This window comes from Akanthomyces muscarius, chromosome 1 (assembly GCF_028009165.1).
Source record: "Akanthomyces muscarius strain Ve6 chromosome 1, whole genome shotgun sequence".
Classification (NCBI taxonomy): Eukaryota; Fungi; Ascomycota; class Sordariomycetes; order Hypocreales; family Cordycipitaceae; genus Akanthomyces; species Akanthomyces muscarius.
The window spans coordinates 1,247,143-1,263,101 of record NC_079241.1 but is presented as its reverse complement, the minus strand read 5'-3'; the positions used below and the strand labels follow the sequence as shown (position 1 = coordinate 1,263,101).

Genomic DNA, 15,959 nt, shown 5'->3' with positions numbered 1-15,959 from the left:
CGTCACAAGAGCGGGAGGAACACCGTCAGGCTAATGAACTAAAAATAAGAGGAAATCAAGCGAGCCATTGTCAGGATGGCGGTGATTCCTATGATAGCTTTCGTTGCACTGAGATTTGCACCGAATGCGCTCCTCAGCAAAGTCATCTGTGGCGGCGTCGATACGCTCTCGTCCCTCTCTTTCAGTTTCTCCAGTATACTTGTGAGTGCCGCCCATATCAGTGTGAGATCTGTTTCTACATCCAACATGTTCTCTTTGTATGAAGCCATATAGTCCGTTAATTCTGAACAACCCTTACAACTTTCAGCACAATCTTTTCTGTAATGCGCGCTAAGAAGCTTTATCATTGTCTCGATTGAAGCTTTGAGCACTGAAATCCGATCGGCGATGCCCTCTCCGAATGCCGTTTCTGTGAACTGCAACAAATCGAGGCGGCACATGAAAGCCAGCGTACGGGTCATTTCACCGAAAGCTTTATTGTCGGTGCAGACGAATCGGATAGCTAAGAGGTTCTCTTTGCTGGGAAGATCGAGAGCCTTGGTGTCGACTTCAACAGGGGAGGCAGATTAGATGTTCGCAGACGCATGCAGACTACTGATGAGCTTTTGTTTGAAAGTTTCCAATTTCTGCGATCCATGAGGCTGGTTGTAGAAGGAAGCGCAGGTATCGGCACCGCGATCGCGCAGGTGTCGGATATCAATGGCCGAAGAGATCGTGTCTGCGTACTTTATACAGAATCGTGCCTCATCTTGCAGTAAATACAGCGCGTCTTCTTTGCCCGGAGTCCGGAGGCATCCTCGGAGTCACTGTCGGCATCAGAGCCGGAGACAGCCTTTGCAGCCATTCGTCGCTGTCGGTTGTATGCAGAAATTGGAAAACGTTGCGGTTGTATGATCGAGTGCGGCTTTTCAATGGTCGTCAGAGAATGACACTGTGTGTCGGACCTGAGCATGCATTCGAATCAGCAAGGCCAGTTCCACGAGAGTCCTCACAGCAAGGGCTTTTCACTCACCGGAAGGCCACCTGTACGGCGAAGTAACAGTAAATGATGAATGCTATTTAGTTGGAGAGACTTGTCCAGAATAAAGCCGAGAGATGGATGCTCGCCGTCCACAGAGAGCCTAGAGTGAATCGCACCTGCAACTTCTGTTCGGCGGCGCAGGCGCAAACAAGCGACCGTGGTGCACTTGCCGTTGCGCATCACTTCTTGAATCATGGAAAATTAGCAAAATAACCAAAATAATGAGCAGGGAGCTAACTAGCATGAGTGCGGTCTTGCACCTTCGAATCACTCTCGTCGTTTGTCTCTGCCGATGTGGTCTGAGGAGCGCGCGTCGTCTGGGGCTTGAGATGTCCATGGAGGTGAACTTTGTCAAGGTTTCGGGATGCTTCAAATGAGACACAACAATATCCAGCGACTAAAAATACATCCTACCAGTCGCAAGTATTTCTTCGCCAGCGACGTGCTGTTGTATTCTGGTTCTTCGTCCTTCCGTCCATTTCTGCCAAACCAATGAGCCAGTGAAGTCCCAGCTTCCACAGGTTCCAGCGCAAATCAGATGGCATTCATTAGTGCTCAAGTGTGGATTTGAGTAGTATTGCATTGCCTTGCGATAATAACGCAACAATCTCGCGTGAAAGAAAAAGCATTGTCTCAAGTCGTTGGGGCCTTTTTTTGCTAGCTACAATCGCTTGCGGGCGTTGCAAACAAGGAACAAAACGCTCCAAATCCAAGAGGGGGGTCTTCGAGGACGGGCACAGACTCGAGGGCCTCCGTCGCGTAGCACATCTTTCCTCTCGGACCTGCTTCGACCTATGCTTTTGTGGTACTGCCAAAATCGAAGAGGTTGTTTCCACGGCTTTGCTCTACCTCAAGTACAGCATGGGCCCGCGCGAGTCGATGCCGGCGGTTGCCCCTTACTTTCGGGTCGACAGCAATGCAGCTACCCACATACTTCATCTCATGCATCGGAAGCTTTCCAAGATTGTTAAATACAGCGACAAGTATGCGCACAGGTGAAAGCAGAAGTCGGCGACGCGACCAACTGCGGAACGCTCGATGACGTCTTGAAGAAGGCTGCCGCGAGCATCGAAGTTGGCGAAGCCTAATTGGCTTGGGCCGAAGTGTACCGCTACGCTGCCTCGAGGTTCTCGAACATGGATGGTACTGTTTCGGCCATACTCAAGGAGATCGTCGAGTTTCTCGATATACTCCATCTAGAGCAATCTCTTGGAATTAAGTGAACTGAAGCGCCGGAGCCTAGCAGGGATTTGACTGGGACTGGTTAAGACTTGTTACGAGTGTGACGGGCCGAGCAATTGCCCAGGTGAAAAAATAGTCAGCGGCAGAACAGTGAAACTTAAAAACACATCAGCAGCATCTATCTCGTTCTTTTTAAGTAGTGACAACTCCCAAAGCGCTCGCTGCCACTGATGTGATTCTGTTTTACTGTAGTGTATCGCGTCCAGAGCGTGACCACCGTATCTGAAGACACCGCCAGTATTCATGTTACGATTAGTACTCACTGAGATATTCCAGTCAAGCTTCTGGAATCGCGTACATGAAGTCACGGGCGAGACGTTTAGGCATTTTCGACTTTGCTGGTGAGTTTGCGGGCGTCGTCTCGTTCAAGACGAGCAGCGTCAGACGACACCGTCGCACTGAGTCGTAAGCTTCTGGTATCATGCTCAGGGCAGGAATTGAATTGGATACTTCCAGGACGTTTGTGAGTGGCGCTGCTGTCGGCCTTGTCGTGGGGGCGCCTTGGTGTTAGAGAGGCTGGTGAACGGTTCTTACGCACAGCCACGACGGTTCAACAATGTCTACACTTCCGTAGAAAAAGGCAAATGCATTTTTCGTCAGAATGTGACGAAATGCTGCAAAGTTTCTTGTTCAATTTGTACGCTGTTACAGCTATCCTATCCACGACCAAATTGTTCCACACAGCACCGCGGCCGGTATTGATGCTCCCGATCATGGTCCAAAAGACTTGAACAATGCACCTTTTTCATTTGATCGTGTCCTTGTGGTAAGAGAGGAGACTCCGGCGTACGTTTTTGGAAACGGACCGTGTCAGTGGTAGCCTCCAAGACAGCAGCCGAAACCCTGTTCCACCTGGTCTTTTTTCTACGTGCCGTGAACGCCGAAGTAGACCATCTCGGCCAGTATATACTTCGAGTCGCTCTCAAAGTGAGCGACACGTCACCCAGGTTTTTGTTTTAATTATATTGGTCTTCTTGCTGTGCAATTCCCTCACCCCTATCCGCTCTCTTGCTTCTCTTATTCTTCTCCTTTGCCTCATTTCTGCTCATTTCCATATTTTTCTTATTTTCCTTGCTTTCCTTATCAACAGTATCACACGTATTCTCTCCTCAGTCCACCTCTTTTCTTGTGACTCATGCATTTTGCATTGCGGTCTTGACAGACAGTGTTTCCGACTCCAACATCTTTTCTGGAGCGTATCCTCTAGCTTGTGAAACACTTGCTCAATCAGCCGGACGTTCATGTTTGCTGGTGACCTCAATGATCGCAATACGCACAGAAAATCGTGCGGAAACTGATGATTATTCAAACATACTAGAAGTTTATTACGCCACTTTTTCTTGTCCGGACAGCCATGGCGGATGAGATCAAGAGCGCGAGTATTTCTACGTCGTTTGGCAGCACCAGAGCTGTCGTAGCGAAGGTCGTCATAAATATAGTCCAATGAACCGTGCCACGCTTGCCACGTTCTGTAAAGATCATTGCAAGTAGATTAGGCTCGGGCAATGCGCCAGCTGCTGTGACAACTGCGTAGATGAGGCAGGTGAGACGGGTGGACACACACTTTGCATTGATTTCCTGGCTCCCTGATCGTCAATGCTGAGTAAAACATGTGGCTGCCTGCTCAAACAAAGTGGTGCCGAGAACTATGTCAGTTTTCGACTTCCTTTTTTTTGGATTTTTTTTTCTCCAAAAAAAAAACCCAACCTTTAGGCTCGGGCACTGCTGCCCACTTAGCCTTGATCGTGTGTGGCTCTGCTAAGGAAGGCCTCTGACGATTACGGCCATTGACAGAGCCTTCCTCAACAACACTCAAGACGGGCTGAGAGTACAATTGCACTTAAAACTTTATATTTACAGCAAGTAAGAGTGCTCGTCGTTTAATGATTAAAGACGAGAAATGGGAGTCTGTATTTTGCTGAGGGAAGTTAGTTAGCCAGTGCCAACGCACACTCAAAAGTCAGAGTCTGCAGTTTGCATCAGGTTTCAATGATCGAATAGCAGATCCGACGTCTGGCACGGACAAGTTTTGTCTTACGACATCCCTTTGTCTCTCGACGCACTTTTGCCTTCCAGCTCATTCTTCGACGGCCCAGCAGATGCGAAAAAAGTCAAGCAGTGTGGCTAAACAAGCAAAGCCTAAAAGAAACAACGGCAGCAATGGCTAGCATGTAAATTGCCATTGAAGATTTGCGATGCTGCGATTCTAGAACATCTCACCAAAGGTCATCTTGCTTCAGCTCGGTTTTGAGTAATTATGTGATTAATTAATGCCTGGTAAGTATGCCAAAGGCGCTGAGCATTCTAAATATCTTAGAAAAAAAAGGAAAACACCGGGAATAATGCATTGCCGCTTGAAAAACCCCAACCGCAAATCCGGTCGCCGACACTCCATGAAAACAAATTGCTGCTTTTTATTATGCATTTTCAAACAATTTACCAGGCGGCATGCCCACCGTCAATTCTTAGGTCAGCACCTTTACGACTCTAATTAGTTTTTTGCGATTTATTTGAGCCAGTTTTGGGTGACTTACCAGTCATGAAGCTGGAGGCGTCGGAGATGAGGAAGACGCCAGCGCCGCGGAACTCGTGTGGCAGTGACAGACGGCCGAGCATGTTCTCGGAGGCCCACTGATCCTTGCGGTGGGGCTGAGTGACGAAAAGATTCTGAAGCATCTCAGTCATGATGTAGCCGGGAGAGATGGTGTTGACGCGAATGCCGTGGGGACCCCACTCGGCGCCGAGGTTGCGGGCGAGCTGGATGACGGCGGCCTTGGAGGCGTTGTAAGCGCCGCCGTACATGCCCTTGTTGGCAATGGTGCCGCTCATGGAAGCAATCATGGCAATGGAGCCGGGGCGCTTGAGGCGGACCATCTGGCGCGCGGCGGCCTGGGCGGTCATGAAGCAGCCGGTGACGTTGATGCTCATCATGCGCTCGCACTCCTCCTGGGAGTACTCGAGGGCGGTAGTCTCGTAGTTGATGCCGGCGGCGGCAATGAGGCCGTCGAGGCGACCGGTGTAGTCTGCAATCTTGCGCATGGTCTCGTTGAGGGCCTCGTTGTTGCGGACATCAAACTGGTGGTAGGTCAGGGTGGTGCCGAGCTCCTCGCGGGCGCGGCGCTGGACTTTGGAGAAGTGCGAGTCAGGGTCGTTGGATGGTGGCTCCAAACGATCAATGCAGTGAACTTTATCGTGTTAGTGGGGGAAGTGAGAAATTGAAAAATTGCTAGGACAAGCTTACCAATGGCACCGGCCTCGAGGAGAGCCTCAGCCTGGACGAGACCCAGACCACGAGCACCGCCAGAAACGACAACAACCTTGTTCTCGAGGCTAAACTCGGGCAGCAGATGAGGTCGGGTAACAGGGTTGGGGTCGAGGCGAGCGGGAGAAGAGTGGAAGCTGCGGGCAGCAGAGGCGGCGATGGGATGGGCAACACGGGCAGAGCGAGCAATGGGGGAGGCAGAGGCCTTGGCCGCCAGGCGGAGGGTAGGGATGAGCACTCGAGACATTGTAATGTGTTTTTGTATGTGTCTTCGTGGGATCGAAGGATGGTATTAGAGGAGAGTGGTGGTGGTAGGGTGAGGAGCGCAAAGGCTGAACACGGATGAAGTATATGTAGACTGGATGAGTGAATGAAGAATGAAGAGAGCGAAAGGTGTGGGAGGGAGGGCTGGCCGCCCTTTTGTACGAACAGGACCAGAGCAGAAAAGGTCACGATAATTTACACGGCGTACACACGAGACTACAAGCTTACGAGCCTTGGGGGTGTGTGGGTGGCGGCCAGTCCACTGCATGTGTGTGTGCGAGCTAGCCCAAGCGTTTACGGAAGTTCTGGATGCGTGGCTGACGGCACACCCTCCTTTGCGTCTTCAGAGGCGAAGCGGGATCGTGGAGAGACTGCGCGCGGAGAGTAGGGCGAGGGCCAATGTTTCCGTCTTGCCCGTCAACCCGTCACGAGGACGAGTGTAAAACCGGGGAAAGAAAAGCTCTGGGACGAGGGCGAGAACGGCGTCGACTTTCGGGAAAGGTGGAGAGTTTGGGGTCGTTGGCGTGTGGGAGTACTAGGAGGAGGGGGCGTGTGCAGCAACGAGAGACAGGGCGCGCTTAGATGGACACCACCACAACCGGAAACAATGGACTGGAATTAGAATGGTATGGGATTTTCGGCATGGGATTACTATCCGGTCGCAGAGCAAAGACCATGGACCCCGGTCACCACGTCAAATGACTACCTCAAGCTTACTATGCACTTTCCAACCGAGACTCGCCACGGAAAAGAAAAGTCAGAGCCCGGGAGACAGTACAGAGTAAGCATAACAGAGACATGTGTTAAGAGGGAACGAGACTACGATTCTTGATTCGACAAAAGTCAAATACGTAAACCTGTGTAATAGACAGGTCATGGGCGGGCCGATCATGGCTGAGAGGACTGGGCAGACCTTGGACAGGCAGCGCCGGAGTAAGAAAGAGGTGTGCCGCCATCACGACAACGGGCGTGCAGCCGGCCAAGAGCTCCGGCCAGCCAAGACCAAGCCATGTATGCATGCGCCTGGTGAAAGCGACGAGAAAATATGCCAGTCTAGCAGGCTGGAACAGCAAGGGGAGCAGGACCTGGCAGCTGAGGAGGGGGGGAATCTCCATTGAAAAGCCTTTTTAGCAGCTTGCGCAGCCCAAAACATTGGACCTTATTTTTGGGCATACCCTTGGGGTAGTAGCAGGGCCGTTTTGGGGCCGCGATTTCCTTTGGGGCAGACGAAATGCGCAAAGAAGAGACTGGAGCAGTTGGAGAGGAAGAGTGAAAAGGAGCGTGGGAGCAGCAAAGAGGTGTCGTTGGAGGAGGGGCAAGGGACGCTTCGGGATGCCTAAACCGGCTAGCGTGCCGATGGGCGGCGGAGGTGTGCCGTCGCCCACCCAACACGCCCAAACTGCACTGTAAAAAGCCCTTTCCTTCACCTTTGCCCGCCCTGGAGTGAGCTGACTCCCCCGCACCCTGGACGGCTCCCACACCCTCACCCTCTTCTCTCCCACAAAGTCATCCCCCGCAAAACGATGCTCATCACTCCCACCACTCAGAGCCAAGCATCTCGGCGTCGCCATCCAATTTTTCCTTGTGGCGGTGCCTACTAGAGAACGAGGCGTCCACTATCCTCTTCGACCTGACGACGCCACACAACGCCCCAGGATGCCTGCAAAGGATTGATGAGCGCTACTAATTGCCCTCTTCGCGAGACGGGCCTCGTTCAGCCCCAGCCAGGCGTTTGCGACCTGCGGGCGACGAGTCGCTGCAGAACGCTCGCATCTCGATGCATGGCTCTGGTATTACGAACGAGCATGTCGATGCACTGCTTGTGCTGTTCAAAATTGACTACGTGGCGGGGGTTGCACAGTCTCACGCTGTGCTTGTCCTTGGCAAACAGCATTGCCACTGACGAGGCTTTCCACAAACCATACTTGGTTTGACTGGCACTACCTAGTTTGTGGAATGAGCCGAGCTGTCCATTTTCTAACGGGGTTCATTTAGTGTCGTTTCCTCCTCCTCAACACAATTGAGAAGTGCGACCTGTGCCGTGCCGGCAGTCGTGCCCAACGACCTGGCACGTGGCGACAAGCGCAACATGACCCTACTACCAAGCAATAAGACACGGCAAAATCGCTGCTCTATAATCGTTATACAAGATCCATTACACATTTTCCAAGTCACCATTTCAACAAAACTTGTTCCGTCTCGGCCCCCGCAAGCTTGGCTGTCTGTCCACAGCAGGCAAACGGCCATCCACACTCCCCCCCCTCAAGTCGGCTTCCCCGCCGTTGTGCCTGCAAATGCATATGCACCGTTGCGCCCACCACAGCAGCCCAGACCGTACCAAAACCAAGCAGAGATTTCAATTTTCAACCTGACAGCCCCCTTGGAGGGGTTGCAGCTAAGTCCCAACGTTCTGGAACATCTACGCTGGTGGGGGAACCCCGTCGTCTTGCATCCGATGCTGTGCTGCAACACTGCGCTGCGCTCTACCCACGACGCTAGAGCCGAAAGCAGCTTTCCGAAGCAACATCAACTCCACAGCGCCGAAGAACAAGCTTCCTAGGGCCCCAGGACCCCTTTTCTGTTGCGGCCGGGCACCCGTTGCTGAGTGTCTGGCTGTGCCGCTCTGTTTTCAGTCCTCCGGCCGGACCCCCAGTCGCTGGTACCTTATTAGTGCTTGCAGCGAGCGACCCCAACCACCATCGGATTTCTCAATCCGGAAAGGACGCCCCTTCACGATGGAGGCTCTCTCGCTTGCCACCAAACCCTCCGCCACGCCGTGCTCTCTCACTCATCGTTTTCCGACACCGGGCGATGGAGGGTAGCAACGGGTAGTTCCCCGCGGGCCAGCTGCTTTCCACCCTTTTTTTCTCTCACTTGTGACTAAGCAAGCTTATTTCCGCTAGCCTGCCGAATGATCATTTGAAATTATCGTGACTGGGAAAACTGGGCACAGCTCGCTCCGGATATCATCAGTCTGTGCGACCGTGACGCGCCAGCCTGCTGAGTTTCGCCGACCGCCAATTGACCATACTATCATTCCCACGGCATTTCTACTACAGGACACACATCCTTGTCGTGCCAGCTTTGTCATTGACATCTAAACATATCCGGGAGGAACGAGACCACGATCTGAAGCTGTCGTTGCGCGACCCGGATGTAGACCTAGCGTCACCAGAGTCAGCTTTGAGCGTTTCGAGGCTCTTCGCCTTGCGGCCACGATGCTTGGATACCGGGTTGCCACGAATCACTATTCTTGGCGCATAATAGCCGCGTCAACCCCAAAGCCATTGTTGTTTTCTCGTCACATCATCTACAGACTAACATGGACGGGCAGTGCAGAGACAAATTTAGAATTATTAATTGAAGCCAAGCCAGTTAGCAGATCCACCGCTTCGGCGGGCGGGCTATCCGGATTGCAACTGCAACACAAGAAGCAAAGGTGTTGGCGTGTCACCGCCCGTCCAACTGCCCGAACGCCGGAGCCTCGTTGCCTAGCAAGCAATTCTGCCTTGATTCCGCTGACCGAAATAAGGAGAACGTCGCATCGCACATCAAAGACACATTAGCGTTCCAGAGTTTTGGGCAGTGGACAGCCGTGCATCCTTGTCCGTCTCCGAAAAAAACACAAAATCAAGCTGTCCTTGTGAGCAGATTTCAGTGGATCTGATATAAACTGGGGGCTGCCGATGGCCACGGAGAAGGTCCCGGGGCCCAGTTTCGTTGCATGATTTACTCGGTATACTCCCCTTTCAATGCCTGTGTTGCGGACTCCATGGGGGCATAGAAACACGTAAAATTCCTATAACCCACCGTGACTGGTCAGGTGGCAATGCACAGGCACAAGGAAGAAATGAGGAAAACTCACTTGGGGTAGGGTTTCAAGCAAGGGCTTTGGTTTTCCCTTTGCTTATTTCCGGTCCCTTGTATGAGCCGAATTTCCACCCCAGCACTTTGCAAATATAAAAGTTTCATCCATCACATGAAAAGGGCAATCCGAGGGGCGTCAGCATTATTCAATGTAAAAGGAGAAACGTGCGCAAATCGTATATCATATCCCTGCTGGCCAGAACAAAACATAATCCAACGCGAAAGAAATGCAGGATAAAATAAAAATGAGTTCTCTCGTTCACCGCATCCTCATCATGCTACTCTGACCACATGCATATTTTCTCCTTCCCTGGCATTGCTGCCCAAAATCTCCCCCACAATCAGTCCTCCGCCAGCATTGCTGCTCTTTTCCTGTCCCTTGACTTTCCCATCTCGTCTTTTCCCCTGTGTAGCGCAAGACAAACAAGAAAATATATACATTGTCTTTTATACCTTGGAGTCGATCCACTGATACACCGTCACAAACGTAGTGTACACCATGGCGACGAGGCCGCCCGCCATGAGCACAATGTCCATCGCCTTGACCCATGGCTTCTCGGCTGCGCCCTTGTAGTGCATGTACGCCGGGTAGATGTAGACGAGCGGCACGCAGGCGAAGCTGCCGATGAGGGCGACAAACTTGTCGAGGTCGCTCGCGCCGACGATGCTGACACCGACGCACACAGCCATGACGAGTGAGCGCAGGCCGTTCTTCTGCCACTTGATGGCGACGGACTTTTTGCCCGTGGCGCGCTCGCCAAAGAGGGACGTCTCGAGGATGCGCACGGCGGGGAAGAGCTGCACGGGGTCGCCGGCGAGGACGGCGATGGAGTAGAGAAACTGCACGGCGTTGACGAGGGCCGAGTCCTGCGGGAAGTTGGAGATGATCTGGATCTTGGTGTCCTCGCCGAACGTGGCGTAGCAGAGGGCGCCGACCGAGGTGAAGATGATTGTGATGAGGAACATGACAAAGTACAGCAGCGGGCCAAAGTGGTGCGGCTTCTTCATCGACGACTGGATGGGCAGAATCAGGCCGATGCCCTCAAAGGTGAAGATGGCGGAGCCGATGGTGAGGGGGAAATCGACCGGGTTGAAGAGGCGGATGGGCGCGGGTCCGCGCGTGGCCAGCGCGGAAATGTCATAGTACCAGATGTAGACGAGGCCGAAGAGGATGAAGACGTCGGCGATGAGCGCGGCGAGGCCGAGCTTGGAGATGTTGCGGATCAGCGCCAGGGGCACCAGCGGCACGAGCTGCAGCGCGATGAGCGCGGGCACGCCGAGCTGAAAGGTGCCTTTGCCCTGCGTGACGGCGTCGAGGAAGGCGTAGAGGTTCTCGGCCGTGAAGATGAGGCCCGAGCAGACGAAGCCGAGCTGCGAGAGGGCAATGGAGAAGAGGATCATGCTGCGGAAGCGCGGGCCGATAATGGCAGCGCCGAGCTCGCCGTAGCCGCCGCCGTAGCGCGCGCGGCACTCGAGCAGCAGCTTGAAGCACACGCTCGTAATCAGCGACACGGCCACGAGCGTCATGCTCGAAAAGACCATGCCGCCGTTGCGGAACGCTTTCGGTAAAAACATGATGCCCGTGCCGATGAAAGCCTTGAGCAGCGTGAAAAAGGTCTTGACGGTGCTCGCGTCGCCCTCGCGCGCCAGCCGGCGCGAGCTCTTCTTGCGGCCCATTGTCGGCCGTCTTCGAATCAGCGGCGAGGCCTCGGTGGGCGCGTTCTCATCTGCATCCTCCTCAACGGCGGACTCGTCTTCCGTCTCGTCCTCGTCATCCGTGTCGTCGAGGTCTTCACCCGCAAAGCTTCCGTATAAATCCAAAAAGTCGACAAAGTTGCGCGCAAAGACGGGTCCGTGGGAGGCGCGCCGCTTGCGCGCCTGATGCAGCAGGTGCTGACGGCGGAAGCCGCCCGGGACGCGCTGCTCGTTGTACGAGAGGTCGTCGGCGGGCTGCAGGCTCGGCGACGGCTGGTGCGAAAATGTGTTGGCGCGGCGGAGCGAGCTGGCGCGGGCCCGGATACGGAACATTTCGCGGTGGATGTCGCCGCCCTGCAGCTTGAGCGACGACTCGACCAGCTCAGAGTCGGGGCTCTCACCCTCCTCAGCGGCGCCGGCGGCGCCGGCGGGCGGCGTGGCAGCGGCAGAGGACGACGCGCCGCCGACCGCGCCGCCCGCGGCGGAGAGTATCGGGGATGGGGAGCCGCCGAGGTTCAGGGGGCTCTCGAGGAGCGCCGCCTCGACGGGCTGGGTCGACAAACTGACTTCGGGGTCGGCAGAGTATCCGTCTGGCAGATGGCGATCGAGGATCTCGGCGGCTCGGTCCTTGTTTTGGCTCGAGGGGCTTCCAGTAGTCGCATTGTGCTCTTCCATGATGGGCAATTATCACCAGTTGGAAATTTCTTCGAGGCGGGGAGGGTCGATGACGATATCGAGTCGTGGAGGTTACACGGGAATAAGGGTTATGCGGGTGAGCGATGGGAGTTTGGTTTCGAGAAATTGACCAGACAGCCACTATTCCATCTCCGTAGCCAATTGTCAAGCACCAGAGCAGAATTAATTCGAGTCTCTGGGTGATGATTGGGCCTGGGCTGGGCTGGGCGGTGGGAAGGATGTGGTGGTGGAGGAGAAGAAGAAATGTTCATCGGCCTGCATCGGTGCCGAATGTCACTGCTTAAAGTGGGGGTCACGCGGCCGGCGACGGAGACGGGCCGAGCATGGCCTTGGCGAGAGAGTGTGCAGGGAACAGCGGCTTGCCTAACCAGTATCGTGATGGACCGATCGAAACATTGGCAGTGATGTAGACGAGGGTGTTTGTATGACCGATTCCATGTTTGCACGACTATGCAAAGGTCGATCGTGCGACAGCATCGTTGTGGCGGTGGATGGATGCTGCAACGTTGTGGAGGTTAACGCCGGCATGCAGGATCTACTGGGGTAAAGTGCTTGGTCGTTCGTCTCTATTTGGCTCTCGTGGCTTAGTAAGAGCCGTTTGTTGTGTTGTTTCTCTATGGTCTTTCCAGGAAGATGCGCAATAGGCTTCCGTACTCAATGACGAAGCATCGAGCTCAGCTACATAATGAACTACGCACATCCACAACGAGAGCCGCAATGCAATGAGTTAGTCACCGTACTATCAGAATCCTTGTAATTATACTAATGCATCCTAGACTAAAAATCACGGCTGTCTTGTGGCAGTGTGACTGGAAAACCAGTACATATCTCTACTGTAGGGTAGGGCGCCGAACTGGGTGTTTGTCGCCGCCGCGGCAACGCATGCTACCGCGGTGATAGTCAGAAGTTCATGGTATAATCGTCAATATTATGAGGCAGCTAACGAGACATTACTGCAGCGGGTAGCAAAACTAGGTTCCTTGATCCGAAGCCGAACGCCCTTGAGGCCAAGGGAGCAGGCTTGATTTTATTGAAATGGCGACTTCCGGATGGAGTAAGCAAGACATTATTAGAGGAAGTTTCAAGACAAAATTACAGATTAGAATGAACAAAATAAAGCCACTTTCTCCTGGTAATCCTACCTTTGATGAGTAGCTGAGGGAGGTGCGGCCTGCCTTTGGGCGGTTCGGCTTCAATTTAGGGGCAAAGGCCAGTCGCCAACGCGGCTGCCCTGGCTTGTGTGGAAATTTGGTTCACACCACAAAAAGTGAAGTCTCAGATGACTGTGTGACAGTGTGATTTTGCTGAAGTGTTCCTTGTGCCACGTTGGGTTCCGTCACCTCTGAGCGGCTCAGCTGCTCGTGGCGGTGCAGTGCGTGTTTTGCAGCGTGCACTCCCACCTTCCGCTCGTGTGTGGTGCATACCGCCATTGTCAAAGCGAGCGTCCAATTGCTGAGGCGTATACATCTTCAAAGGAAAAGAGATGGGTTTCGAGCAATTCAAAACTGAACGAATTTGGTAGGCGTCTAGGACATGAAAGACCCACCGCCGGACGAGGACGCCCCCTCGTCGAACTGGCTCTGGCGATAGTCAGGACTACCAGTATGCTGCTGGTGGGCAAGTGGGCTGGTGGTGGTGCGCTGCGCCAATGAAGCAGTCAACTTCCGAGACAGTCGCTTCTGCGATTTTTAGCAAAGCATGCAAGGAGGCATGGGAGGGGAGATTGCGGAAATGAGAGAGAATAGCATGGCGTCCCGGCGCGGTGTGGACGGCGGCGGAAGAAAAAAGCAACGTCGTGGTGTCTCGCTTGTTTGGTCAAGCTGGCCGGTGCACCGCAGATCGGGCGCTCGACCGCACCCTCTTGGTTTTGCCATGTTGGAAGTATCGGAAGAGAAGAGGCGAAAAGTTTTCAGAAGTGGCGGAAATGGGACAAGATTTTTTTTCCAGTCGAGAATTCCAGGAACAAGGGTGCTTGCCAACTGCCAGGGCCTGATATGCGCGTCTTACACTCTTGCAGCTCGGTACCAACATCAAAGTGACGTGGCGGGACATGTACGCCGCATCGGTCAGACCTAATGAGTTGCGGGGCCTAGAGAGGCCGGTCTCGATTGAGATAGTTGCCTGATCTTGACAATGCCAACATCCCCAAGTCTCACCCGCTAGTAAGGATATCCATAGCCAGACGGGAGACCCATTGTAAAGCCGTCGACAGATCGCGGCCTACAGAATGCGTAGCCGTGGACGATTTTCAGACGAGTTCCTATTTTAAACTGTAAATAGATGATTGAGACACTCCCTTGATTCTCGGAAGGAGCCATTAGAATGTTGTCGAGCTGCGGTTGCCTGTATGTTGGCTAGTTGTCTGGATAGTTTGGGGGCGGATTGGGGCTGAATAGTGACATGGCAGAGATTAGTGTAGAAAATCAGCATCTACTGAATTCTCTGTGTTGTTTCTTGCGATCATCGGGCCAAGCTTTCGATCTGTGGAGAGACTCGTGTCGGAGACATGGATATTATCTGCATGACGATGTGCGTTGGCATTCGACACGGCAGGATAGTGCGCGAACAGCTGGCTGGGTCGAGGACAACGCGAATATATTGCTGACGATGGCGGTATCCTGATGGTTAGTGTCAAAGAGACCCGCGCAAATACGCCGCCCACGTAGGTAGACACCTGCATGGGCGGAGAGCAAATAGACCGACTACCTATGGATGCACCTGCACCGGTGGCTCTCGCAGTATTGTGCGTGATTTCTAACAGCGGCAGATGCGGCACAGCCGCACAGGGACAGGCAGACGGGGCGCCGGAAGGTGGACGGCCGAAGACGGGTGGCTGCCATGGTGGAGGCCGAGAAGATGGCAGCGATGATCCAAGCTGGAATCGGACAGATAAACTGACAAAAAGAGACAGAGAGAGAGCTTGAGAGTTGAGAGGTGAGAGCCTGGCTCAGTGCGTTTGGTGCGTTGTTGCCCTGGGGTGGTGGGCCGATGGGCCATCGGATGGAGGCCAACGGCACTAATGCAGGTTTAGCGTCGCTGGCAGGGGCTGGCTCAGTGGCTGCATGTGCTTCTCTTAGCGTGCAGCCAGCTGAAAGTGGTGGGCAATGGGCAGTGCCGTGGCCCGGCTTGCTGGCGCACTCGCTGAGTCGCTGTAACTGAGGTGGCTGCCAGCTGCCAGTCAACCAGTCAACCACTCAAGCCAGTGGAAAGCGACGGAGGCACGGAGAGCACTGTCCGCCCCAAAAGAAACCCCGGCTGGCGCTAAAAGTGAGATCTTGCTTCTCCCATCCCAGCAAGCTTTGGCCGCTGCCAAGCTGCCACCATCGCCCCGCTCGTCCAGACTCCTAGCGGCTCTCGTTTTCTCCTCCTGCAAGCTCGCGCACTCCCTCGTCCCCTTCCAATCTCGCTCGCCTGCCCTCGCTACGCCCTGCTCTCTGGCCCAGGATCAGCCTCGATATTGTGCACATCCCAGTCGACAATGGCCGTTCCCCTGTCTTTGTCACATCCGGGAGAAGCAAGCTGGACGCGCGGATTGACAGCGCCCACCCCCCCGCACCCACCATGACCGTGACCCGCCTCGTCGTTTGCCGTAACACAGCTCGGGTGCAGGCAAATTGATGCCCAGTCATGCCGACTATTTCGATGACAGCTCAGCTGTACCGGTACGTCTCTTTCTAATCACGGCTTGATTTTCAATGCAGCTACTCAACTCGGTCAGTTCCCTGCTCACTAGTATTCCTTTACGTCGATGGCGTCGCGCGATTCCTCGCGCCATGGAGCTTTCTTTGGTCTACCAGCTTCAACGCCGCCAGAAACGGCACCGTGCCCTCATCCACTGGCCGCAAGCTCAAGCCAAGGGCAACGAAAAGAGTGCTCAAGACAACAATGTACCACTTTAGCTACACCAAACAA

General features: G+C 54.0%; 5 protein-coding genes across 7 annotated transcripts; 2 read left to right on the top strand and 3 right to left on the bottom strand.

Moving 5' to 3' along the window:
- Window positions 1-908: 908 nt before the first annotated feature.
- LMH87_005366 (uncharacterized protein) lies at window positions 909-1,216 on the bottom strand (the record flags this gene model as incomplete). The annotated part of the gene is made up of 2 exons (XM_056203074.1): window positions 909-944; window positions 1,013-1,216. 2 exons carry the CDS (start codon window positions 1,214-1,216, stop codon window positions 909-911), a joined length of 240 nt encoding a protein of 79 aa, XP_056058569.1.
- A 3,483-nt stretch (window positions 1,217-4,699) lies between these two features.
- LMH87_005365 (uncharacterized protein) lies at window positions 4,700-5,772 on the bottom strand (the record flags this gene model as incomplete). The annotated part of the gene is made up of 3 exons (XM_056203073.1): window positions 4,700-4,740; window positions 4,798-5,448; window positions 5,505-5,772. 3 exons carry the CDS (start codon window positions 5,770-5,772, stop codon window positions 4,700-4,702), a joined length of 960 nt encoding a protein of 319 aa, XP_056058568.1.
- Window positions 5,773-7,566: 1,794 nt separating this feature from the next.
- LMH87_005364 (uncharacterized protein) lies at window positions 7,567-7,901 on the top strand (the record flags this gene model as incomplete). The annotated part of the gene is made up of 3 exons (XM_056203072.1): window positions 7,567-7,616; window positions 7,681-7,717; window positions 7,785-7,901. The coding sequence occupies 3 exons, from the start codon at window positions 7,567-7,569 to the stop codon at window positions 7,899-7,901; spliced, it is 204 nt and encodes a 67-aa protein (XP_056058567.1).
- Window positions 7,902-10,103: 2,202 nt separating this feature from the next.
- Window positions 10,104-12,026, bottom strand: LMH87_005363 (uncharacterized protein; the record flags this gene model as incomplete). 3 transcript variants are annotated; one of them, XM_056203068.1, is made up of 2 exons in its annotated part: window positions 10,880-10,948; window positions 11,019-12,026. In XM_056203068.1, the coding sequence occupies 2 exons, from the start codon at window positions 12,024-12,026 to the stop codon at window positions 10,880-10,882; spliced, it is 1,077 nt and encodes a 358-aa protein (XP_056058565.1). The 3 variants fall into 3 exon arrangements, with proteins under 3 accessions (XP_056058566.1, XP_056058565.1, XP_056058564.1); XM_056203069.1 differs by lacking the exon at window positions 10,880-10,948 and having other exon boundaries at window positions 11,054-11,138; window positions 11,215-12,026; XM_056203070.1 differs by having other exon boundaries at window positions 10,104-12,026.
- Window positions 12,027-15,674: 3,648 nt separating this feature from the next.
- Window positions 15,675-15,946, top strand: LMH87_005362 (uncharacterized protein; the record flags this gene model as incomplete). Its single annotated transcript, XM_056203067.1, has 2 exons — window positions 15,675-15,709; window positions 15,766-15,946. The coding sequence occupies 2 exons, from the start codon at window positions 15,675-15,677 to the stop codon at window positions 15,944-15,946; spliced, it is 216 nt and encodes a 71-aa protein (XP_056058563.1).
- Window positions 15,947-15,959: the final 13 nt, after the last annotated feature.